Source organism: Enoplosus armatus, chromosome 2, assembly GCF_043641665.1.
Source record: "Enoplosus armatus isolate fEnoArm2 chromosome 2, fEnoArm2.hap1, whole genome shotgun sequence".
Taxonomy (NCBI): domain Eukaryota; kingdom Metazoa; phylum Chordata; class Actinopteri; order Centrarchiformes; family Enoplosidae; genus Enoplosus; species Enoplosus armatus.
This window is the reverse complement of record NC_092181.1, coordinates 28,737,151-28,757,452: the sequence shown is the minus strand read 5'-3', so window position 1 is coordinate 28,757,452 and position 20,302 is coordinate 28,737,151. Positions and strand designations below refer to the sequence as shown.

The window sequence follows — 20,302 nt, the reverse complement described above, 5'->3', positions numbered from 1 at the left end:
GATGGTCTGGGGAGGCATATCCATGGAGGGACGCACAGACCTCTACGGGCTAGACAACGGCACCCTGACTGCCATTAGGTATCGGGATGAAATCCTTGGACCCATTTTCAGACCCTACGCTGGTGCAGTGGGTCCTGGGTTCCTCCTGGTGCACGACAATGCCCGGCCTCATGTGGCGAGAGTATGCAGGCAGTTCCTGGAAGATGAAGGAATTGATACCATTGACTGGCCCCCACGCTCGCCTGACCTGAATCCAATAGAACACCTCTGGGACATTATGTTTCGGCCCATCCGACGCCGCCAGGTTGCACCTCAGACTGTCCAGGAGCTCAGTGATGCCCTGGTCCAGATCTGGGAGGAGATACCCCAGGACACCATCCGTCGTCTCATTAGGAGCATGCCCCGACGTTGTCAGGCATGCTTACAAGCACATGGGGGCAATACACAGTACTGAGTACCATTGAGTTGCTGCAATGGAATTTCAGCAAAATGGCTGAGCCTGCCGCATCATTTTTTCACTTTGATTTTCAGGGTGTCTTTGAATTCAGCCCTCTGTAAGTTGATAATTTTCATTTCCATCAAACGATGTGGCATCCTTTCATTCTTAACACATTACACAGTCCATATCAGTATAGATATCCAGCATGATTTTTTTCCCATTGAGATCTGATGTGTTTTCAAAGTGTTCCTTTAATTTTTTTGAGCAGTGTATATATATTTCTTTCTTTTTTTTTCCCCCACTTAAATATTGTAAATGTGTTTGTTTTATTTTTTATCTTTTATATCTCATTTTTGTACATACTCTCATTTCTAAATTTAGGCTACTTTCTACTCTTGAATGGGAGCACCGGTACTGTATAATTTCCCCCCGGGGATTCTGATTCTGATTCATAATCTACCTGCAGTTTGATCTTTTGCCATTTACATTCAGCCCTTCAGCAGGAATTTCCAGCATCCTCACTTTTTCCTCAATTCTAGTTTTGGATTTTCCAGTTGTCTCTTCAGTTCTGATGGGAGCGATAATGTCCATGATCCGACTTACAACAGAGTTGAAGTCGCGTCACATGATGGCATGGTTCTTAGTTATGCTGCTATAGGCCTAGACTGCCAGGAGACTTCCCATGATGCACTGAGCTCCTCTCTCCATCTGTACTCGTTCTCATCCCATTAATCTTCTCGTCTCTCTCCCTCTGTTGCTTTCTGCAGGTCTTTCTGCCTCTGGAGCTGTAGAGTCTGGATCTTTGACTGCAGAGACCTGCTGCCCCCATGTTCCTGCTCAGCACACAATATTAATATTATTACCACTACCATTATTTTCTCCTGCCTAACGACCACCTAAGTCCATGGGATACAGGGAAGGGGAGTGGAGCAGGAGGCCCGTGACTGCTGATCTGAGGCCCAGGAGCAGGATCACCCAGACTTGTTGTCCAAGGGGATCGTGTTATCACAGGTAGCTACACTTTCAACAGAGAGGAGCTTTTTCAGTATTTCCAGCTGCTGACACAGACAGAGACTTGGTCTGCAAGGATCTGACAGTCTTTACAAAGGGGCTGGATGTTAACGTCTCCTTTTGATTGGCCAGGGAGCAGGCAATCTCCCTCCAACCTGGATCAGGCATTGCTGAAAAATCCATAGGAGCAGATTGTTTGATAGACTCTGTCGGTTAGTGCGGGAGTCAGAGCAGCCGGCTAGAGCTTTCCTCACACCTCGTCCCCCAGTCCCCAGGCTGACGGCACTCTTCAACTTGACGACACCACCCCTCCCCCGCCGGTCACCTCTACAATGTGCTTCACTGCTGACCATGTTAGGAGACAGCTGATGAGACTCCACTCAAGCAAGGCTGCAGGCCCTGATGTCAGTCCCAGGGTGCTTAAAGCCTGTGACCCCCAGTTATGTGGAGTACTTCACCATGTCTTCAACATGAGCCTGAGTCTTCAGAGGGTCCCCATGCTGTGGAAGACATCCTGCCTCGTTCCTGTGCCGAAGATGTTGCGTCCCAGTGGCTCCAAGGACTACAGACCCCCGGCTCTGACCTCCCACATCATGAAGACCCTGGAAAGACTCGTCCTGGAGCAGCTCCGGCCCATGGTCAAGCCACACTTGGACCCCCTTCAGTTCGCCTACCAGCCCCGACTTGGGAGTTGGGGATGCCATCATCTACCTGCTCAACCGCGCCTACGCCCACCTGGATAAGCCGGCGAGCACTGCGAGAGTCATGTTTTTTTACTTCTCCAGTGCGTTCAACACCATCCGTCTGGCTCTACTGGGTGAGAAGCTGACGGAGATGCAGGTGGACGCCCCCCTCGTGTCCTGGATTGTCAACTACCTGACTGGCAGACCACAGTATGTGCGCTTACAACACTGTGTGTCAGACAGAGTGGTCAGCAACACCGGGGCCCCGCAGGGGACTGTCCTCTCTCCCTTCCTCTTCACCATCTACACCACGGACTTCAGCTGCTGCACAGAGACCTGCCATCTTCAGAAGTTTTCTGATGACTCAGCAATAGTTGGATGTATCAGTAAGGGTGAAGGACCAAGGTTCCGATGACCCCTGTTTCCATCCAGGGGGTCAGTGTGGACATTGTAGAGGATTACAAGTACCTGGGAGTTCACATAGACAATAAACTGGACTGGGTAAAGAACACTAATGCCCTCTACAGGAAGGTCCAGAGCCGTCTCTATTTTCTCAAGCTGCGGGGCATCTTGGACAATGTTTCACATCCTCTCCATGACATACTGGTCGGACACAAGAGCAGCTTCAGTGGGAGACTCATTCCTCCCAAATGTACAACAGAGCGCCACAGGAAATAATTCCTGCCTGTGGCCATCAAACTGTTCAACTCCTCCTTCTGAGTGTCGACACTCAGTAAGAGACTGGAAATCTGGACTTACGTCACCTGCCATATACTACCTCACAATTTATTCTTTAAATGTTTCAGTGCAATACATATATAGTCATACACAACAGTGCAATACATATATATATATATACACACATACATTGTTATTATATATATTTTTTAACTTTTATTTTTCACTTAAATACTGTAAATAAGTATATTTTTATTTTCTATTTCTTATTTTTATATTTTTACTTTTAGCTCTAAATTATGCTACTTTCTACTCTTGAATGGGAGCACCGGTACTGTCCAATTTCCCCCCGGGGATCAATAAAGTATTTCTGATTCCGATTCTGATTCTGATAGCTTAAACACAAGCTAGTCTATCAACAGCCACAGATCGATCAGGATCCGGGATCAGAGAGACACCAACCAGCACATCAAAATTCAGGCAATGTCCAGGAAAAGAAAAAAAATGTTGAATCCAGGTAAGATTTAAAATGTATTTGAAATTTAACAGATGCCGTCTAGGTTTTAGCAGCGCGCCAACAGCTTTCAAACAGCATGCCAGTTTTTAAACAGCATAACGGTTTTTAAACAGCATCAGGAGGAAGACTTGTTTTATCAGCTGGAAAAAAATTCACATGCAGACGGTGTTTGATGTCAGATATACTGAACAAGTCAATGTTTGACTTTGTTTCATGTCATTACAAGTTTATAAAATATAGTTTATATAATATATAAAATCTGTCCGTCTGTTGATGAATATTTTATTCATCATTCACTGACACATATCGTCTACCTCTCAGCCAATCCCTGTGGACATAGTGAGTAGGATCATTCATGAAACATGATGACATTGTGATGTTTTCATGATGTCATCATGATGTTTTCATGATGTCATCCTTCTCTTCAGAGGAAACTGAGTGAGAAACTTATTTAGGAGACTGTTGGTATGAAAACAGATCCTGGTTCAGTCAGTCAAGTAACTTGACTGTCCAACTGCCTGCAGTGTCTGTGAGCCTCCAACAGGTGGCAGTCTCTACCTGAGTTGAACCGGCTGAACAAACTCTTTGCGGAAGCGTTTGAGTTCTGCACTGAGCGGCTGCTCTCCACCCTCCATCTGATCCGCCTCACTCGGCCTCGGCTCTGGGATCTCAAACCTAAAGACAACAACATCACAGACCAGAGATCAGCACTCAGAGCTGCTCACAGCTTCTTCAATATTTCAACACAGTGGAACAACATTTACAGATTAATGCTTCTTCTTTTCTATGTGAAGAATAAAAACTGGATATTTAATATGTTTTAGTTTAGATCTTCAACTGTCAGACAGCTGCTGTCTTGGTGTCATCTGTGTCCTGAAAAACACTTTATTGTTTGTTCACATGATTCATATGGAGCCCAGGGGAACAGAAAAACTAATCAGATCATCATGTTTCATACTAGTGATGTTAATAAGGATTTGAACTGATCATGAGAACCAACATAAGCCAAGCGTCATGTTTTGGTCATAATAACTGTTTGTAGCTCATAGCTGTTCAGGAAGAGATTGTTTCAACAAATACGACCCTCCAACAGAGCAGAGCAAGAAATGCATGCTGGGTAAAACGTATAAAAAACCTCTTGACACGCTCTAAAATGATAAACTTACACTTTATGGGTTTCATTATGCTGATTCACAGTATATTTACATTTGACTACTTTTAGGCCAATAAAAGAAAAGAAAAGAATCCCCAGAATCTGCCTCCTGTCAGTGTGGAGAAGTCTTTGAAACACCTTTATGACCTTAATAATAACATTTACAGAGCTTGTTAAATGAAAATCAAAGTAATAAAAAAATACCTTCTATTGGATTTCTGGTCTAAATTTTCTGGTGAGGTGAACATTAATGGACACTTCAAAGATCCTGATGGTTACTTATCGACCAAAACACAGACATGTTTTTGGATATGTGAAAATGTGAGCAATTTAAGCGTTGTGATTGGTCCCTGTGATGTCTGACAAGTGAGCTCACCTCTCCATGAGCAGGTCCAGCAGCTCCTGAGGTTTACAGAAAGATCTGTAGGTGGTCAGAAATGTTCGGACAAAGTTTGGATCTGAGGGAGGAAACAGAAACAGGAAACAGACCGATAGATGACCAATAATCATCTATCAATAATCACTCTGATCACACAGACAGGTTTAGACCAGGACAGGGTTAATACAGCACAGAGGAAAACAACATCAGAATAAAATAAAATAAATTCTTAAAAATTATCAATTTAATCACTGATTCACACTTTAGATGGGCCATGACATTAACTCACAGTCAGCCACGGTCACAGCTGGAGAAAACTACACAGCATTACAGGTGCAACAATTAATCAGTTAATTCATCTGAAACTCTTTTTATAATTGATTCACTGTTTAAGCCAAATATTTGCTGGTTTCAGCTTCTTAAATGTGAGGATTTGCTGCTTTTTCCTTTCCTCTCAAAATCACAGCAAATTGGTCACAGTTTAATGTCAGTTTATTGTCTGTGTTGGTTTAATGTCGGTTTAATGTCTGTGTTGGTTTAATGTCATTTTAGTATCTGTATCAGTTTAATGTCGGTTTAGTGTCTGTCGGTTTAATGTCGGTTTAGTGTCTATGTCAGTTTAATGTCGGTTTAGTGTCTGTGTTGGTTTAATGTCATTTTAGTATCTGTATCAGTTTAATGTCGGTTTAGTATCTGTATCAGTTTAATGTCGGTTTAGTGTCTAACGGTTTAATGTCAGTTTAGTGTCTATGTCAGTTTAATGTCGGTTTAGTGTCGGTTTAGTGTCTGTGTTGGTTTAATGTCAGTTTAATGTCTGTGTCGGTTTAATGTCTGTGTTGGTTAAATGTCAGTTTAATGTCTGTGTCGGTTTAATGTCTGTTTGGCGTCTGTCAGTTTAATGTCGGTTTAGTGTCTATGTCAGTTTAATGTCGGTTTAGTGTCTGTTTAGTGTCTATGTCAGTTTAATGTCGGTTTTATATTGGTTAAGTGTTGGTTAAGTGTTGGTTGGGTTAGTGTCTGTATCGGTTTAATTTCAGTTTAATGTCGGTTTAGTGTCTGTGTCGGTTTAATGTCAATTTAGTGACTGTGTCAGTTTAATGTTGGTTTAGTGTCTGTATTGGTTTATTGCTGTTTTAGCGTTGGTTTAGTGTCTGTGATTCAGAATGCTGCGGCACGTGTACTGACAGGAACCAGGAAAAGAGATCATATTTCTCCTGTATTAGCTTCTCTGCACTGGCTCCCTGTAAAATCCAGAATAGAGTTTAAAATCCTTCTCCTCACCTTCAAAGCTCTTACTGGTCAGGCACCATCCTGCCTGCACTCCCAGAATGCAGGGTTGCTTGTGGTTCCTAGAGAAGGCTGGGCCTGCCTGGACCAGCCCCTAGTTATGCTGCTGTAGGCCTAGACTGCTGGGGGACTTCCCTTGATGCACTGAGCTTTCCTCCTCTCCCTCTCCATCTTTACACATTCATCTCCCTCCAATGCATGTTACTAACTTTATGTCTTCTTCTGTGTTTTCTCGTCTCGCAGGTTCCTGTGGATCGTGGTCCTGGTACGCCTGGCTGCCACTGCCATGGGCCCACTTGACTCTCATCACAACAATTATTATTATTAGTCATAGTTCTGTTACTATTAAAGTTGTTATTTCTATTATTAATCATATTTCAGTTATTATTACAGCTGTAACTACTATTATCAGTCATATTTCCATTATCATAATTATAGTTGCTATGGCTCTCTCTCTCTGTGATTTGGTGCTATATAAATAAAATAAAATTGAAATTGAATTGAAAAAAATCCTCCTCTCATGCCTGGCGTTAACACTCTTCCGGATCAGTGTGACAACACAGATAGCAGCTGTTTCCAGGTCAGCACCATCAGTCAGCAGCACTGGTTCTGTTTTTCTGTCTGTTCCCTCTCTAACAGACACAAGACGTTTTCCAGCTTTGTCTGCCAGTTTTTAACCATCATGCACCAGTGCAGCAGCAGCTAACATCACATGTATCTGCCAGCATTGCTGCACAGTCTAAGTCACAGTCTGAGTCAGTCTTAGCAAGGCTCTGATTGGTCATGTGATCTGACATCAATGCCAAAGGTTCAGACTATTACCCAGAATGCCCAGCAGAGTGACCTTTGAGACAAGGAGATTTACTTTGTCCAAAAAGAGTGTTATAGCGTTATTCTTTCAAAGTAAGAGCTTATTGGAGACCTGAACCTGTAGTGGATCAGATTTACAGATCTGAACAACTCAGGCCAGACTGCAGTCTCTGGTTTCTGATTGTCAGGTTATTAATTATTATATTAACTAAGTAAATAAAATGTAATTGAATCCAGTCTGCTTTTAGTAGAAACATCAAATCAGAGAGAAATAAGAAACTGAAGTGTTCAGCAAAGTTTGTCTCATTGAACTTCTTTCTGTTTAAGGAGAAAGTCGAAACAACAACTATTTTGATAATTGATTAATTGTTTCAGTTGTTAAATCAATCAAAACATCCTCATTCTCCAGTGTCTCAGATTTACTGTTTTTCTCTGTTTTATGTCACAGTGAACTGTTGGTCAAAGGGGTGGGAATTTTACAGTTATTTCTGATTATTTTTAATCATTTTATTGATCACTTGGTGTATGAACTGTCACAGAAATAGTGAGACAAGGTCCATCCCAGTTCCTTATAGTCCATAGAGACATCGTGCCTCACCGGGTCATTTTAATTTCCACCTGAGTGACATTACGTGACATTCTGTTGTGGACCATCATATCCTATTACAGAGACTGGAACATTTAACTGGCATGAAAGGAACCGCACTAAGCTCATTTAAGTCCTATTTATGTTTTGTTTGTACACGTTAATGATGAATCCTCCATGTAAGCCAAAGTTAGTCCACAAGGTTCTGTGCTTGGACCAATACTATTCACCTTATAAATGCTTCCTTTAGGCAATATTATGAGAAAACACTCCATATATTTTCATTGCTATGCAGATGATACCCAGTTATATCTATCGATCAAGCCAGATGAAACCGATAAGTTAGCTAATTTTCAAGCATGCCTTAAGGACATAAAAACCTGGATGATCTGCAATTATCTGAAGTTAAAGTCAGACAAGACAGAAGTTATTGTTCTTGGCCCTGAACACCTCCGTAACACAGTATCTAAGGATATTGTTACCCTAGATGGCATTGCCCTGGCCTCCAGCGCCACCGTGAGGAATCTCGGAGTTGTCTTTGATCAGGACATGTCCTTTAACTTTCACGTAAAACAAACTTCAAGGACTGCCTTTTTTCACCTCTGTAACATTGAAAACATCAGGAAGATCCTGTCTCAAACAGATGCAGAAAAATGAGTCCATGCATTTGTTACTTCTAGGCTGGATTATTGCAATTCCTTATTATCAGGCTGTCCCAATAAGTCCCTGAAGACTCTCCAGTTGATCCAGAATGCTGCGGCACGTGTACTGACAGGAACCAGGAAAAGAGATCATATTTCTCCAGTATTAGCTTCTCTGCACTGGTTCCCTGTAAAATCCAGAATAGAGTTTAAAATCCTTCTCCTGACCTACAAAGCTCTTATTGGTCAGGCACCATCATATCATAGCTCAGGTGAGCCCTGAACCATCCCTTCGTTATGCTGCTATAGGCCTAGACTGCTTGCAGACTTCCCATGATGCACTGAGCTGCTCTCTACATCTGTATGGATTCTCATCCTTTTAAAGTTACTGACTGGACATCTTCTCTCTCCCGTAATGTGCTTTCTCGTCTGGGTTTGCGCAAATTCCTGTGAGATGGTTAACAGTGGAGACATTGAGATTTTGCTAATTGATTGGAAGTTGTGTGTAAGTGCTGCCCAAGAAATACGACACCAGTTGGCCTGATGGGGGCACTGTAATTTACATTCTAGAAAGTGATTTTGGAAAGGCCACGCCCCTCACACCATGACTCCGATTGACTTCATCCAGCTCAGTGTGCTCTACAAAAAAGCCTCTTGGACCACTACAGTCCGCCAGACTAGATTTTCCACCATTTAGATAAAAAACACATTTTTTACATCTCCTCCTAAACCACAGCTCCGATTGCTACCAAATTTTATGTGGGTCATTATTGGAAAGGTTGTATTAGTTTTCAAGATATAGACCAATGAACTTCAAAAAGCTCAGCACATAAATAGACCAAAGCCAACAACCGTTGGGCCAGAAAACTTGCAGGATGTGTCCACATACGTACCTAAAACATACCCTGAAAGTTTCATTCTAATGGACCACTGGGGGGCGCTACAAATGCAAATAATTGGGCGTGGCATAACACAAATCCGACAAAAAGCTTTCAACTTCAAACAGTCTATTTTGGCTTGAACCCCAGATTCGACACTTGCGGCTATATTTATTATTATTGCTACTGTTATCTTTATCAATATTAATGTTATGGCCACTACCATAAACATTACTTTACATCTCTATGTGGAACTTGCATTGTGCTACTGTACATTCTCTTTATATAAGAATAATATAAAGAGTCCGATCTAGACCTGCTCCATGAAAAGTGAGCTGTGATAACTTCTATATAAATAAAATTCAACTGAATTGTTAATAAACACCTGTGTGACATTACGCCTTACCTGCGTACATGTGGAACGTGAGCCTCTCGATCAGTTTCAGGACTGTCCCTGCTTTGATGATGGGGATCCCGGACTTGGACTGGACGTTCTCCTCAAACACAACATTCTCCTCGGAGTCTGGCTCGGCAAATCGGTACACCTCGGCTACCGGCAGCCTCATCTGTTCCTCCTTCTCCTCCTGCAGCATGGCCGAGTCCAGCATGCGCTCCAGCGTGCTGCGGTACTGCAGCGAGATCAGCGCCGCCATCCAGCCATTCTTCTCCTCAGCAGACTTGGCGGCGAACACCACGCTGTTCCCATCCTTCAGGATGATCTCGAAAGCGTGCCGGTACTCGCCCTCCTTGTCGTCCTTGTCATTAATCTGGACTTTACGCATAAAGAACTTCTCTTTCAGCCGGTACTCTGCAGTGGAGCCAGCGCCGGGCAACCGAGGTGGGCCATGGTTGGACTTGCAGCAGATCATCAGGCCGTCAAACAGGAAGATGTGGCGCTCGTGTTTGGCGCCCACTCGGGTCAGCGTGCCCTCCATGATGAACTCGTTGCAGCACTGGCCAATGTCCTTCCCCTCCCAGCCGTCGATGTTCTTCTGGATCTCATTCATCTTCTTGATGGCCAGGTGCTTCCCCTTCATCTGATGGCTGTAGAAACGACACGCCGACTCACTGCAGACCCGGGAGGAAGAGTGAGAGCACAGGAGAAGAAGGGTTAGAGTTAATCAGGACTCTTCAGTCTGTGTTCAGGGAGGAAACCCATCTGAGATCTAAATTCTGGTCTGATTTCAGTAAAGATGGAGGTGTTAGTGCTACGTCCTGAACCTGGTCTCACCAGGGACTCTTTCACTTTAAATTAACAGGAACACAGTAAATTAACAGGGACAGTTCACAAGTTCTTCCCCGCAGCAATGCTGCGTGATGTCTGATCTCTGTAAACAGAGTGCTCTGACAGCTATTAGAATACATATATTCAGCCTAACTAACTAACTAACTAACTGTTACAGCTGGTGTTTATCATCTGTTGTTTCCTATATATATTTTGATTTACATTTAATTTTCTTCTAAAAAGACATCAATCAAAGATGAGGCAGAAAATATAGAAATATAATATTATGTATCATAAAGGTAAAGTCAGGTCTCTGTCATTAAAACTACATGAGTTAGTGCATTAATAATACAGTAATTTACATAGCATTTCTCATGTTATTATGGACAAACAATTTCATCATAACTAGTTATTTGCTGGATTTATAGAAATGTAGAAAATAATATTCACATGAAGTATTCAAATTAATTGTTAAAGTCCCATATTGTAGTAAGTGAGATTTCCATGTCTCGTTCACTAGGTGCTATATAAATACTGAATGTATCAAAACACTCAAATCACAAAGATTCAGACACTGTGCCTTTAAATGAGCCGTCAGGACTTCCTTAAGGTTGTGATGTTACAACTATACAGTCACCACACTTAGCCACACCCCCAGCAGGTCATCTGCTCCAATCACAGCACTCCCACCAAGTACAGGGACGCTCATCCACCTGCTCAGTCTGTCTGAGTTATTCGTCCGCTCTGCTCAGGACGACTCTTCAAGTGTTTGGAGGTTTGTCTCACAGAAAGTGCTTTTTCAGTTACTTGTTGCTAAAGTAATTGCTACTGCTTACTGTAACTCAGTTAGTCGTGCAGCTAGCAGTCTTATTCGCTAGCTGACTCTGCCCGGACTGGAAGCTCAGAGCCCGGGGCTGAAAACCTCCTCCTTCCGGTGGTCCAAAGCTCTTATGCTAGCAGTGTAAATACAGCGGTGCTCCAAGCTCCCAGTCTGGGCAGAGTAAGCTAAGCTAATTAGGAATGCTAGCTGCACGGCTAACTAGCTAACAGCAGCTACAGTTAGCAGCAGTTAACAGTTACTTTATAAAGCTTTCTGTCCATCTGGAAACTCTGTAAATCACCGAGAGTTTAAGCAGAGCAGCCAGAGGACATCAGAGGGAAAACCAGAAAACATTTTCTCCATAAAATATAATCCAGTTTCACCAAAATCAGTGAATAAAGTTGTGTGTTTTTGTACAGTAATGAGTGAGGCCCAGTCCCCAGAAACACTCCGCTCCTACTTCTTGTCTCGTTTGTGGTCTGATAAACAGGAAGTTCATCACATTCAGTCCTCATATATGTATTTTCAAGCTAAGTTACTGCAGCTGTCGGATGCCATCGAGCACAGCGGCAGGAGGATGAGGTGGTGCAGGCTGTACTCAATACTCAGGGGTCGAAGGCTTCTCCCTGTGCCTCGTGGGCTGCAGGGAGCTGGCCAATCAGAATAAAATGTGGGCTTTTAGGGAGGGGGGCCTTAAAGAGATAGAAACTGAAACAGCTTGTTTCAGACAGAGAATGCATGAAGGGCCAGTATAAGATGAATAAAATGAATAATATGGGACCTTTAACAAAACAATCCACCTCAAAGTCCCCTTATTATCTCTGATACTGAGCTCGAATGGCAACAGATCCATCTCAGTGACAACTGATCAAACCCTGCTTGACTGATGAAGACAATGTGGTATGGTTGAAAGATCTGGAAAATGCTTGAAAAGTGGACCTTGAGTTGGAATTGTATTGTCGAACATTCACCTCCCACACCTGTGAAACCAAAGGTCACATAAAGGTCATAAAGATGATGAAGGTCTGTAAACTGTCCGCAGATATTTATTAGAACAGGAAGTAGAAAACACTTCCTGTGTGTTGTTTACTTCAATATAAAGAGCGGTGGTGTTTCAAGGTGACCTGTCTCATCATTGGGTTGGTTTTCTACATGTCCACGTGACAGCAGAGTGAGTTCTGATTGGACGACGTGGTCGGAGTCAGTACAAACCAGCGAGGCTGCAGTGACGGCTGGCACGGTCCAACAGGAAATGAGGTTACAGCAGGAAGACCTCCAACCTCAGCTCAGACAAACAGCCGGACTGTTACACAAAGACACAGTGACATCATCATCACTGTGACATCATCACGTAAAGCTAGCTGCTGCTCGACCGCACAACGTTTTTATAAGTTTAAATCATGTTCCGTGTGTGTTCACAGACAGACAGACAGAGAAACAAATCTCTTTATAACATGTTTCTAATGGAAGTCATGGAGGATCTGACGTTTGACTGTTTCCTTTATCTTTTGTTCATGATACAGGTAGTTGACTTCACACATCATAGTTTGTTTGTGTTGATTTATCTTGAATGACTTGTTTATTTCAGTTGTTTCTATGTGGACCTCCTTTCTTTGTCTTCCAAAGCAAGTTTCTTTAAACATAAACTTCCCTCTTTTTGTTTCCCAGGAGAGTTTTTGTGTTTCTGTGCTGAGCTGGGAGAGAGGGACAGTAAGTAAGAGTGAATATAGTACTAAACACATTGTAACTTGATGTGTGTAATACTTTTATGAATACCTCCTCCACTGATTAAAATAGAAACACCTCCTGACACACTGTTAAACAACCGACTTGCATATAGTTTAAATAAAACGTTAATTCATGCGACTGTGTCACTCTTATCCAGTCACATCATTTCATCATACCTATAATGGTGATAATAGTACAGCAGCTTGTGTGTGGACACAGCTGAACTCACTACACCAGATGCTCTGTGTTCGGACAAGTAGGAACTTGAATAAATACACAGCAACAATACATCTATGATATTAGAGTGCCATCAGCTCAAACTTTAAATGAACACAGAATAAATAAAGCCATGATGCTCATGAAAGCAGCTTGTTTTTCTATAACTCCCCACTGAATGAACATGTGAATGATGTGTGTTTGATTTTGTGACTGCAGAAAGTGTCACATATGTGGAGAGAGCTTTCCTTCTCTTTTGCATCCTGTATAGATGACCCTGCCAAAATTATATCTTTCAATGAGCTGTAATGAATGAGTATCCAGTGTGACCTGCTCAGGTGTCATTTCACAGGTGAACACAGTTTTACTTCCAGTCTTACAGGTAAATCAGTGAGAGGTTTAGAGGAATGACTTTGTGCTGTGAAACAAGGGGTCTCATTTCTAACACAGTGCATAGGATCCAGACTAAAAGTGTTTGTGCGCACAAAAGCTGAAAGTGGCGGGTGCCAAAAAAAAAACAGTGCACACGCTCACCTGCACGCAGCGTCTCCTTTAAAACCACAGTCCACCTGGAAATGTGTGCATGTGGATCAGCCTCATGTCCCGCCCTCTACATGCCCATATACTGATGCATATCAATGAGCTGCTGATCGACAGCACGTCGCGGTGAATCATGGCAGTCCGTGTGCAGCTGGTGAAGATGAGAGATGACTGGAGAAGGCAGTCTGTTCACTGCAGCCATTTTACACACAACAACTATAGAACAACCCAATAGAAGATATTATTAAGAAGTGCTGTCGCTCTGTTTTATGTGGATGATAATGAAATCTTCATCAGTTAGTTCCCATACAGTCCGGCCCTCTCCTCTGCTCCGGGGGGATGTGATGGAGAGAAAGCGCTGATGAAATGTTGAGCGGACTTTGACTTCAGAGTTGAATTGGCTTCTATCTTTTCAAAGTAAAGGTGTGTATGGAATAGTTCTCTATAAGGCTCTCTACAAGCACAAGTACAAATAACCCTGCTGGTCTGAATGTTTCTGATAACGTGGATCTATAATTAACGTTTGATATTAAGTGAAATTAAATGTGTGAGATGCATCATGATACAATCTTCAGTTCACCACCTCACTGTCTGCATCTGCAACATGTTGGTAGAGTTTAGTCCAGGTGAGCTCATTCTCCCTCCAAGTTTGTTTTTACAGATCACAACTTCTGCGTGGGAGGTGGCGTACGCCTCTTTCAGGCCCCGTTTTGTGCGTACGCAACAGTTATAAATGAGAGCCCTGGTCCTGGTGTTTCTCCAGGTTTCAGCATATCAGGATCACATGTACTCTGTGTTCCTGTTTCTACACTCTGAGATTAATGCTCTGTTAACTAAATGCTAACACCAGCATGCTAACATGCTGATGCTCAGTAAGTATAATGTTACTTTAGTGTGTTAGCATGCTAACATGTGTTAATGAGCAGTAAACCCAAAGTACATCTGAGGCTGATGGGAATGTTATTATTTTATTATCATCATCATCTTCTTTTATAATTATATTTATTACATATTATACTCGATTAAATTCATACTTTACTACTACATTTCTCCTTATATATCTTATATTATATAATGTTAATATGTTATACTGTTTTATTGCATTATATCTATAGTATGTTTATCATTATATTTCTATATTAATACAAACAAACACTAAGTATTATAACAAAACCATATTACATATTATTCTGGGGTTTGCTGTTACAACAGACGGCATCATGTTACTCTTACATGTACTACTCACAGTACTGAAGTATTAGTACAAAACAGGTACTGTGAGTTTATTGGTTTGAAACAGTACAATCTGAAATAGCTGTAGGCGACAGGCTCTAGCAACAGTCCCTGAAAAAAACACAACTTTAAACACTGACGTCTGTCTGCAGCTGGAGCACTCTGTCCCTTTAAGAGCCACAGCTCTGCTGCAGCTCACTAATCAGTTTAAACATAAACCCCTGAGGTATGTTAACAAGGGTTCACACCAGCCACAGCAAGCAGCCAGCCAGCTCCGTCAGCCTCCACCTATCTCCATCAGCCTCCACCTAACTCCATCAGCCTTCACCTACCTCCAACTATCTCCATTAGCCTCCACCTATCTCCATTAGCCTCCACCTATCTCCATCAGCCTCCACCTAACTCCACCAGCCTCCACCTAACTCCACCAGCCTCCACCTAACTCCATCAGCCTCCACCTATCTCCATCAACCTCCACCTACCTCCACCAGCCTCCACCTAACTCCACTTCATCAGCCTCCACCTAACTCTAACAGCCTCCACCTACCTCCATCTACCTCCAACAGCCTCTACCTACCTCCATCAGCCTCCACCTACCTTGACCTAACTCCACCTATCTCCATCAGCCTCCACCTACCTCCACCTACCTCTATCTACCTCCATCAGCCTCCACCTACCTCCACATAACTCCACCTATATCCATCAGCTTCCACCTACCTCTACCTAACTCCATCAGCCTCTATCTACCTCCAATAGCCTCTACCTACCTCCATCAGCCTCCACCTACCTCAACCTAACTCCACCCATCTCCATCAGCTTCCACCTACCTCTACCTAACTCCATCAGCCTCTATCTACCTCCAATAGCCTCTACCTACCTCCATCAGCCTCCACCTACCTTGACCTAACTCCACCTATCTCCATCAGCTTCCACCTACCTCTACCTAACTCCATCAGCCTCCACCTACCTCTACCTAACTCCATCAGCCTCCACCTACCTCCATCAGCCTCCACCTACCTCGACCTAACTCCACCTATATCCATCACCTTCCACCTACCTCTACCTAACTCCATCAGCCTCTATCTACCTCCAATAGCCTCTACCTACCTCCATCAGCCTCCACCTACCTCGACCTACCTCCACCCATCTCCATCAGCTTCCACCCAACTCCACCTAACTCCATCAGCCCCCATCCACCTCCATCAGCCTCCACCTACATAACAACAAAGCCTCCAGTCTGCAGCACAAACACACAGAAAGAAGAAACTGAAGTCACCTACGTCCTCATATCCACCTGCCAATCATCCAACCGTCTGTCTGTCCCCTCCCTCTTCTTCTTCTCCTTCTCTTCCTTCTTCTTTTACTCCTCCTTCTGCTTCTCCTCCTCCTCCTTTCTCTTCTCTTCCTTCTCCTCCTTCTTGTTTTTCCTCTTCGTCTTCTCCTTCGTCAGGTGATCAGAGCGTTCAAAAGTTTAAACTTTATTAAATAAACGGCAGCAGTAGTTTTCCTCTCCCTCTCTGCTCTTTTCTTTCTAACAAACAGAGAACAATAAGCAGCAGAGCAGGACCGCCCAGGTCCTGACGACGCTTCCTTCTAACAACCCCCCCCCCCACCCTCCACGAACCTCCAATCCGACCTACAACCCCCCCCCCGTCTATTTATGTCCTGACGGAAACAGGGCGGATGGGAGGAGTCTAACAGACTGGACTCATGAGTGAGTGTACTGAGTGTGAGTGTGTGTGTGTGTGTGTGTGTGTGTGTGTGTGTGTGTGTGTGTGTGTGTGTTTTCTCAGGTTTTATTCTTGTTGTTTAGTTAATTACTTCGCTGCATTTTAACATACTTGATCTGTAAATCTATTTGTTCTCCTACATTACCACAGTCACATGACAACATGGGTGTCAGTTTCACCTCTTCAGTGACCCCAGAACCTCCTCAAGGACTCACATAGGCTCCTTGAGAAACCTTGGAGGCAGGGGGAAACTGTTAGCCAAGCTTAGCATAGAGGCTGGAAGCAGATGGAAACTGTTAGCCTAGTTCCAGTCAGTCTGCTTCTATTAATCACATTTTACATGAAATGTTTCTGTTATTTTTGTTGCATTTATGTTTTGCTAGACAAGTGGCGCTCCAACCTACCTGGGTTATATAGCAGTTTGTGTGTGTATACAGGTGTGTACAGGTGACATACCTGAGCCTCCTCTTGGCAAGGCTCCTGGAGCAGATCCTCTCAATGCTGCTCTGCAGGTTCAGCAGAGCTGTGATGGCCTGTTTCAGACATTCTTTATCATCCTCATCCTCACTCTTCTCCTCCAGTTGCTACGAAAACACAGAAAGGGCAGAGGTGGGTCAGAACCCATGAGGCAGATCAGGAACTACTGAAGATCTCTGACATCATGTGCCAGATCAGCACCTAGGCAAGTATTCTCTCTTTAACAGACTGTAGCTCAGGTGAAGCACCAAATACTAAGGTTTCAGGACAGACTGCAGACCAGAACATTAGTGACATCGGATATATTCTCATTGAGCAGAACAGAACTTCAAAATCATGAACCATGTCAGAACCAGCTTAAATCAGAACCAGGATAGACCCAGACCAGGCCAGAAGAGGGAGGACTATGCCTGATAGATTTGGCCTACAGAGGGTACAGGACAAGAACCAAGTCTGATCCAGATCTCAGTCCAGGTCTAGCAGCAGAATGTGAACAGACATGGTAGAATCTGGTCTGAGCTCGTCTGTCCTGTTCCTTCAGGATGAGAACCAGATTGGTACAAACCTCCTGCCCCCCATGACCCCCCCCCATCAGCCCTGAAATAATCTGAAGAACATGACTTGAGGTATTTCAGAGGTTTAACCTCAGCTTGGCCAAAGGGAGCTTCCAGTTGCACAGCTGAAAGTCCCAGACCCAGACTGGATCTGATTGGTGTACTTATAATTTTTAAGGTGAATCAGCTGACTGCATCCAATGAAAGCCTGGTCTACGGTGTTGGTCCTGGTCTACAATGCTAGACCCGGTCTACAGTACTTGTCCCACTCCACAGTGCTGGTCCAGGTCTACAGTACCAATCCCACTCCACAGTGCTGATCTAGGTCTAGAGTTGGATGTTGTGTTACCAGGTTTAACATAGGTGTGGTCATTTTTTGGTGTTGTTCAGATGTTGTGGTACAGGTGTGGTCAGGTGTTGTACAAGTGTAGTACAGGTGTGGTGCAGGTGTTGCTCGGATGTTGTGGTACAGGTGTGGTCAGGTGTCATACAGGTGTGGTACAGGTGTTGTTCAGATGTTGTGCAGGTGTTGTTCAGATGCTGTGGTACAGATGTGGTTAGGTGTCATACAGGTGCGGTACAGGTGTTGTTCAGATGTTGTGGTATAGGTGTGGTCAGGTGTGGTACAGGTGTTGTTCAGATGTTGTACAGGTGTTGTTCAGATGTTGTGGTACAGGCATTGCACAGGTGTTGTATAGGTGTTGTTCAGATGTTGTGGTACAGGTGTGGTACAGGTGTGGTACAGGTGTTGTGGTACAGGTGTGGTGAGGTGTCGTACAGGTGTAGTACAGGTGTAGTACAGGTGTAGTACAGCTGTTATTCGGATGTTGTGGTACAGGTGTGGTCAGGTGTCATACAGGTGTTGTTCAGATGTTGTGGTACAAGTGTAGTCAGGTGGTGTTCGGATGTTGTGGTACAGGTGTGGTCAGGTGTAATACAGGTGTGGTACAGGTGTTGTTGGGATGTTGTGGTACAGGTGTGGTCAGGTGCCATACAGGTGTTGTTTAGATGTTGTGGTACAAGTGTGGTACAGGTGTGGTAGTCTCACCTTGAGGATCTCGAACAGATGCAGACAGTGGTAAACCGGAGTGAGCAGCAGTCTAGGCAGAACATACTGAACAGCCTCTTTAAAACCTTCACAGATGGACTGAAGACAGAGACAGACAGCATCTTTACTTCCTGTCATCACCATCATCACCATCATCCTCATCACCACCACCACCACCACCATCCTCATCATCATCATCTCTACCAGAGAAACAGAGCAGCTCAGTGTGAAGAGCAGCTGGTTCCTGAGTTGTTTTTTCTTTAAAGGATCTGAATGTAACTGAACACAGAAACTCTCCTAATAATGCAGTTTTCTGCCAGTATATCGCAAGCTCCTCGCCAGGCCTAAGCATCAGGGAAATTATTTATCTTATTATTATATTATTTAATGTATTTTTATGTCACAGTGCGGCGGCTCGGTTACAGGGAAAGTTCACCAGCGATGTTTGTGATGTGAACACACTACAGAAAAACAGCAGGTCTGAGATCAGTGTTCTTTACCTTCATTTTACGTTGAGTTCACGCTTCCAACTATCACAAGCTAACATTACTTAGCAACTCCACTCCTCATGAAGGAGAGGACACAATCAAAAGCTAATGGAATCCATCAAGTGCTGATTGTTCCAGAGGCCAGAGGCTGTAAAGTGATCAGTTTGGAGTTTTGAGTGCAAAACTTTGATATTATTTATTTAAGACCCTGCTATAGTTGTTGATTTTTTTAAATGTCTGTTGAATAAATTACTTATTATCTCCCCCCCCCCCCCGTCAAAAAGGCCTAACAACGTTTCTGGGGGAAACCCTGTAATGTCAGTAAAGGAAGTTTTTCCTTGCTGCTGTCGCCAAGAGCTTGCTCATGGTGAACTGTTGGGTCCCTGTAATAATATTATAAAGAGTCGGTCTAGAGCTGCTCTATATGAAAAAAGCCATGAGATAACTTCTGTTATGATTTGGCGCTATATAAATTAAATAAATAGAAATTGAATAATTTAATCATCATACAGGTTTATGTTCTGTACACCAGTTTGTTTATTAACACTTTGTTTCTGACAATTAGGAGGTGGAGCCAATACGTCTCCGATGTTAGAGGTGAGGGACGGGACTTACCTGGAGGTGGAAGGCAGCTCCTGGTTTGGACACCTGACTCAGGAAGTGTTCATGGAAACCAGAGCGCAGGATGTCCTGAGCGTACGTCTCATAAGGGTCAAAGGCCAACTCCTGTCAATCAAACCACACACCAGACAGAACCATAATAATCAATCACACACCTCTTGAGATTTGGGTCCCAAAACTCACAGGAACAAACAGAAAACAAAACATTACCCATGAACAACACAATACAAAAGAAAAAGAGCATAAACTGAAGATAAACATATGACTTGGGCGGCATGGTGGTGCACTGTCGCATGGGAGGTAGAGAGGGATAGAGTGGGTTGGGGTTTCGATCCCCGGCTCACACATGTCGAAGTGTCCTTCGGCAAGACACTGTACCCTAAGTTGCTCCCGATGGAGGCCACCGCCTTGCATGGCAGCTCGGTCACCATCGGTATGTCCTTATTCCTTATTCATCTTTTTCTGGCCCTTCATGCACCCTTTGTCTGAAACAAGCCGTTTGAGCCCAGGCCTCACTGATTACTGTGCAAAAACACACAACTTCACTGATTTTGGTGAAA

General features: G+C 43.6%; 1 protein-coding gene across 2 annotated transcripts in view; it reads right to left on the bottom strand.

Moving 5' to 3' along the window:
- LOC139292327 (son of sevenless homolog 1-like) overlaps window positions 1-20,302 on the bottom strand; it is a 52,142-nt gene that overhangs the window by 17,113 nt on the left and 14,727 nt on the right. For both annotated transcript variants that reach the window (XM_070914643.1, XM_070914651.1), the window contains exons 7-12: window positions 19,737-19,847; window positions 18,634-18,732; window positions 17,011-17,138; window positions 9,469-10,130; window positions 4,858-4,939; window positions 3,887-4,003 (exon numbers count right to left, since the gene is read on the bottom strand). In XM_070914643.1, coding sequence (XP_070770744.1) covers window positions 3,887-4,003; window positions 4,858-4,939; window positions 9,469-10,130; window positions 17,011-17,138; window positions 18,634-18,732; window positions 19,737-19,847 — 1,199 coding nt within the window. The remainder of the gene's footprint in view (window positions 1-3,886; window positions 4,004-4,857; window positions 4,940-9,468; window positions 10,131-17,010; window positions 17,139-18,633; window positions 18,733-19,736; window positions 19,848-20,302) is intronic.